The sequence below is a fragment of the Taurulus bubalis genome (assembly GCF_910589615.1).
Source record: "Taurulus bubalis genome assembly, chromosome: 5".
NCBI lineage: Eukaryota > Metazoa > Chordata > Actinopteri > Perciformes > Cottidae > Taurulus > Taurulus bubalis.
The window spans coordinates 23442096-23448343 of NC_136593.1; the positions used below are offsets into that span (position 1 = coordinate 23442096).

The following is a 6248-nucleotide window of genomic DNA, read 5'->3' on the forward strand; positions in this document are numbered from 1 at the left end:
GACTTCTATACAACCAGAGGAGTTTAAGACACATCCGCATCGGTTTATATTTTCAGAAGTTGCCGCCTGACTCAAACCATTTTTTTAATTAAACTTTTTTTTTTAAAGGCAAAGAGGCTGACTCGTATCCGGGTTTTATAACACATTCCTGCAGCACTCTATAATAACACTACCTTAACAGGAACCAAATCCACAGTTTAATCTCGGAATGTCATGTGTGTTTTTCTCTCTATATTAGCTTCCCTTCCCTGCCTCTAACATTTATTTGTCTTACTACCTCCATGGGCCCTAATGTGCTGTCAGACTTAATACTCTCTCAACTCATGGGAACCTAAAGCCTCCTCCATCCAACATGACGGAACCAAACCTCCGGCCGAGTCTGTCCAAATAAAACCTCTCTGCTCCCGCACGTGAAACCGAACCAGTACACATCTCTTTAGTCCAGCTGTTGGAGCAATATCATCATTCATGGCTCTGCCAGGAACACACAACACAGCCCTCAGCTTTGAAATAAATGATCCTTAACTTAATTATTCTCTCCATTTAACCCAGTGGTTCTCAAACTTTTTCTGTCACGTCCCACTTTGGAGGAATAAAAATGTTCGGGCCCCACCGCCCCAACTAAATTGTAACAAAATTGTCCAACTTTTTGTGACTGCTCCATCCGTGCTTTTTTAAATAATAGAATAAAGAAAACTGCAATCCCTTTCAAGTAAACCAGATTTCTCCATCAGACAAAAACTAATAACATCTTCAATCACTTTATTAGAACATTGCAAATAAAGTTCTATCTGTGGAAAAAATAACTAATATTTGGCAAAAAAATTGACCTATTGTGGCTGCAAATAACCTGTTTTGCACTGGATATATTTTCAAGATAATAACAACGTTCAACCTGTGCAAAACAAAATGAGTGCAGATGTGTGAGCATCAGGTTGTATCAATATTAGTGGCTGCAGTGAGCTGCTTTCCTCTACACATATGTTTTAAACGTGGTTGTAGATTTGATACGGCCGCTCTCAATTCATGCTCAATGTTGAGCTTAGATCTCTATTCTGTTTTGAGAGACGCAACAGCAGAAAAGACCTCACAGAGATCTCACGGAGGCTTTCAGCAAAACGCCAAGAATCGCCAAGTCGCGCATGCGTAACCTGTTTACGGTGTAACGTAAACATTTCCATGAAAGTACAGGCATTTGTATTTATTAATGACGTTTTATGTCCGTGTACTTTTTACTTTTGTACGATGTAAAGTTCATGTTCATGGAGAGTGTTCGTCCTGAAACCACAAGGCAGCACACTGCTCCTTGATTATTAAGGATGGGTAAAATGCAGAGAATAATTTCCCCACTGTGGGATTAATAAAAGATTATTTAAATTTTATAATTAAAAAAAAACAGCATCACCACCCCCGCGCCCCACAGTTTGAGAACCACTGATTTAACCCATCCTAAGTAATTAGGGAGCAGTGAGGCACCCGGGGTCACAGCACAAGGACACACACGTGAACCATGGGGAGACTGGGGATCGAACCCGCTACCTTGTGGATACAGGACGACCACTCTCCATGAGCCTTTGCACTGCCGAACCCCACTATAATGACACACTAGTGCACGGCTTTATTTGTATTGTAATTAGCTCTTGTTGTTGTTGTATGTGGGTGTGTGTGTGTGCATTAGAGGTTTCAAGTTCCTTTGTATAATCAATCAATCGTCGGTTTGCAGAAGGAACGTTTGCAGAGTCCCTCTTACTTAACACAGCGTCGTTGCGTGCCTCGACCGATCAGCAGGTTCCCATCGTTTGACTCATCCAGTCATTACTCAGAGCCGGGTCTCCCGGTCTGAGAGCGGTGGCACGCAAACCGCAGTCTGAGGAGAGTGTGAAAGCAAAGACAACACAACCACCTCCAGCACCTCCGCACTCACACCTCCTCCCGCCGGCCCGAGGCGCCCCGTGTCCGCTCACGCTCAAACGGCATGTCAGCCAGAGGAATTACACGCAATACACTTACAGTTCATTCCCAGGGGGGTGTGAGGCAGAGCCGGTTGTCACATTGTAATTAAGGATGTACGGTATTCTCAGTCAGAGACAGACAGGCAGAAAACAACAAGAGAAAACAAAAACATCATGCGCAAAAAACGTCCAGAATCATCAACTTATGAAATACATGTATTCATAAGAATGGGTGGTGAATGAAGTTAAAGGTAAAAACAAAACAAACGTTGAAAAATAAGAAAACAAAACATTTGTACTGGAAACACAAGTTTAAACCTTTACTTAAGCAGCGCTGCATTAACAATACGGTGTCTTTCTGCTGTACACCTGCACTGCACTGCCACCTTGTGGCCACAGTCTGAAGTTAACAGCGATGCTGGGCTGCTGAGCGTCTACTACAACGGGATCAAATATCGTAATCATGCTCCTGTAGGAAACTACAGCCGTTTCCCCAGCTTTGTCAGAGGGGTGCGGGGCGCAGCCCCAGTCCTTAAAAGCCCTGATTTAAAGGAATACTATTGTATTTTATTGTATTTTCCAGCCCTCAGAAGTTGGCCCGAGTTCTATTGGCCCTAAAAATAAGTCCAATAATACAAGAAGCAATAGCAGTCAATCAGCCAGATTGTGAAAAAAAAAGTACTTTATTCCCGACTTTCATTTTTTACCACCAAATAAAGTGTGAGCATGTGTGTTGTGCATTTCTTCTTTGGGGAATAAAACCCACGCTGCAGCTACCTGTGGTTTTCTTTGAGCTTCTTTGTGACATCATTTGAAATATTTATTATTTGGAACAGCGCTATCCATAGCCAACTGTCAAAGGAGCCCAGTTGCTCCAGAACACACAAATCAAATGAACAGCCAAAACAAACACAGCAGACCCGACTCTAAAACAATATTGATTAGAGCTGGCCCTCTGCTCTTCAACACCTGTGACAGATTTTGTATTTATATTAGTTGTTTGAAGGAGATGTTCTCATCTTTTATGACCTGACCTTTTTTTGTTTTCAAACGCACTGGTATTCTGCATCGGCCGATGCGCAAGTTCAGGTATCAGTATCAGAAAGAAAAATAAGTAGTATGGGAACATCTCCATTTACAAAATGCCGGTTCACTGCAGAAGTCGTTTTAAAACACATGGAGGAGATGAACTTTAACAAGTGAGAGGAAAGCGGGAGTGGCTAGAACACACGTCTTGTATTAGCTTTGCTCTTTTTTTGTAGATTTGAGACCAAGAACACAATGTTTGACAAGAATATACAAAAAATGTCCACAAGGCCAGTGATGGCGATGTCCATGTCATCCCTGTTGTCAATCATCCAGCAGGCTAGCGTAGTTAGCAGGAGCTGATCCAGAGGTCGGCGAGGCTCTTCAGCATCGTGCCATCATGTCCTCTTCTCTCATCGTCCTTACGGCAGTTCAGCAGAGCCGATGTCATCTCTTTAAAAGGCGGTCGATAGCTCGGACTTCATCGGTGGACAGGGGAGACAGATTGTAGCCTCTCAGCTCAGGTTTTCCTGCAAAACAAAGAAAAAGACACTCGTCATGCTCACACTGCTGGGAGGACATTCAGGGGCGAGTTCACAATGACGGGTCCGCGGACGCTGATGAAGTGCCACACACTTATGATATGACAGCGTAAACAAGCCTGTGAAGTTTTGCAGCTGAGAGCAAATTGTATTCTTCTGCAGAGGGACTGGAAGGTAATTATTTGTTCATATAGTTTCATAAAGTCTTTTCTGTTGTTTTTAAAATAAAGGAGTTTGAACGGACACCATGACAAACGCGCTTTAGTTACCACCAACTCGGTAATCGTAATAATTTCACTGTGACTGCGTGTGACTATTAGCTCTGATCTTTGTGAATCTATTTGATTTTGGGCCAAATTTGCACCAAATGTCTGCATATTATTATTTAAATCTGTGCAAATAGCGTGTGTGGCTCTTCTTTTGGGTAGATCCTCCACAACGTATTGTTTTTTTTAACATTGTGCGGGTGTTAAAGAAACAAGGTACAACTAGTAGTTAGTGAGTTTAAATGTGCTTTCTGGTTTTAACACCAGCTGTTAAAGGGATAGTCTGGGGCTTCTGAAGTGGGGTTGTAAGAGGTACTACTCCATAGGAGAGACAGACGCGAGTAGCAGCACAGGAGTGAAGCAATGTACTGCTGTGGACATATTTTAGACAACTAAAACACTCTATATTTAGAATATTTTCACCCCTCTACCTTGCCTTCAGGCAACCAACTGGGACCTGAAACTGTCTATGTTCTGTTCTGTTTTTTTGTGTGCGGGAAAGTCACTGTTATTGCCAAAGGTGTCTCGTGGCTGTGAAGAGAGCATAGATAATGGCTTTAGTTTCCCATTGGAAAGGGCTGCCTGGGTAACTCTGTGAAAATATTTGCAGTATAGCGTAAGCTTAAACTAATACTGTATTTTTCGGTGTCTACAATATGTTTCGCTGCTGCCCCCGTCCACAGCAGGACATACCTTTGCTCCCATACTGCTACTCCTGTCTAAAGTACCTCATACAACCCAACTTCAAAACATCTGTACTATCCCTTTATCATGACACATGACATATCAATCTTCTCAGCAAGAGGAATGAGCGTATCTCCCAAAATGTTGACCGGCTCCTTTTGCCCAGCGGGCCGCAGTGGTCCAACTGGACCGCTGAGATGCTCTTCATTACCTTGCATCTCATTTAGACGGTTGACTTTTGCCTTCAGTGCTGTGCGGAGCTCGTTTATCTCCTTGTCCAGCTGCTCTTGGTCTAACGGGTGAGAAAAAAGAAAGAAAGAAAGAGTTCAGGGTGATGTTACATGTGGCTACACAACACGTGATGGAAATCTAGACAATTAATTAAAATTGTATTGTATTTCATTGTTTTACCTTTCTGGATCATCTCTCTCGTCTTCGATTTGGGGAATTTGATGAACATGTTTCCGAGGCAAACCTTCACTTTCTCTGCAAATGACAGTGGTGACTGTTATTACAACGGTACAGGCGACTTCTGTCCACTGTGACGTCACCGGAAGTATTGTTTTCTCAACCCAAGTCAACGTGTCCGTGACATTACTGTCTGAATGTTTGGGCCAAGACCTGCACGATAACATTCCCGCATAACGAAAGCCTTTTCGTCTCCTCTGCCACAAAGGGTCGCTCACCTGAACCTGACATTTCGTTCTTCAGTGCGTTCAACGCCTCTCTGTTCCCGTTTCTCTTCATGTCCAGGTCCACGATCTGAAACATCCACAGGTAGATGTAACGTTAGTTCTCCACACAGTCAGTGTGTTTCATTATGGGATACAGTCATGCTGACTGATAAATATGCAATGTCACAGAGTGTTTAAGGGGACAAATCGTCGTAATATTGCCATGGCGGCTAACGTAAGCTGCAGCTACAGTAACGTTACTTTACATTACATTTCATTTAGCTGACGCTTTTATCCAAAGCGACGTACAATAAGTGCATTCAATCATGAGTACAAACCCAGAACAACAAGAATCAAGAAAGTACAATTTCTTCAAGAAAGGCAAACACAAAGTGCTATAAGTTAGTGCCATTTAAGTGCTACTAACGTGCTACTTTCTTCATTCAAGGTATAGTCGGGAAAGATCTGTTTTTTGTTACTGTATTGCGTTGTTTTATTAAATGCTTTTTTTTCTTGACTTGATTTCGTACGAACGTCAACACATATCTATGAGGCCATGTTTCCACCAGGGTAGGTTTGTTCATTCAACGTTAATAAAATGGCAATATTAGGCTAATGAGCTAAAACTGACAGTGAACGTGAGCTAGTTAGCCTAGCTAGCTAGCTGCTGACATCCTCAGTGGCAGCTGACGTGTCGGTCCTCCCACGTGACCTCGCTCTGCGTCTTATTGCTAGCTCGTTGTTGCCCAGTAAGTATTTGATTATTTATTACCTGTTGTCTCGTGGTGAGAACATCCTCAGCTGCCTCCTCGACTTCTGTCAAGTACTCCAAAACACGCTCGGGTACAACGTCCATGGCGGCTGTGTCCTCTTCAAAATACGTCCGGCCTGAAACAACGAGTGGAAACAGAAAGGACCGCCTCGTGACGAGTCCCCTCAGACAGTCCTGGATGATAGATCGATATAGGGCATTGAGCTAAAATGTTCCAGCAATTTGCACCAGAACAACATTTTCTCGCTCTGTATTTTAGCTACTTAGTTTCTCTGCCACAAACAGTTTGTGATGTGAACAACTATTTTTTATTAATTTTCCTTTTTTTAGAG

The 6248-nt window shown here is 42.8% G+C and overlaps 1 protein-coding gene across 1 annotated transcript; it reads right to left on the minus strand.

Moving 5' to 3' along the window:
• Positions 1-2646: 2646 nt before the first annotated feature.
• Positions 2647-6006, minus strand: pdrg1 (p53 and DNA-damage regulated 1). The gene is made up of 5 exons (XM_079218045.1): positions 5917-6006; positions 5157-5232; positions 4882-4956; positions 4682-4762; positions 2647-3508 (listed from the first exon to the last, which is right to left on the minus strand). The coding sequence occupies exons 1-5, from the start codon at positions 5998-6000 to the stop codon at positions 3426-3428; spliced, it is 399 nt and encodes a 132-aa protein (XP_079074171.1). The 5' UTR covers positions 6001-6006; the 3' UTR covers positions 2647-3425.
• Between the last annotated feature and the right edge of the window lie 242 nt (positions 6007-6248).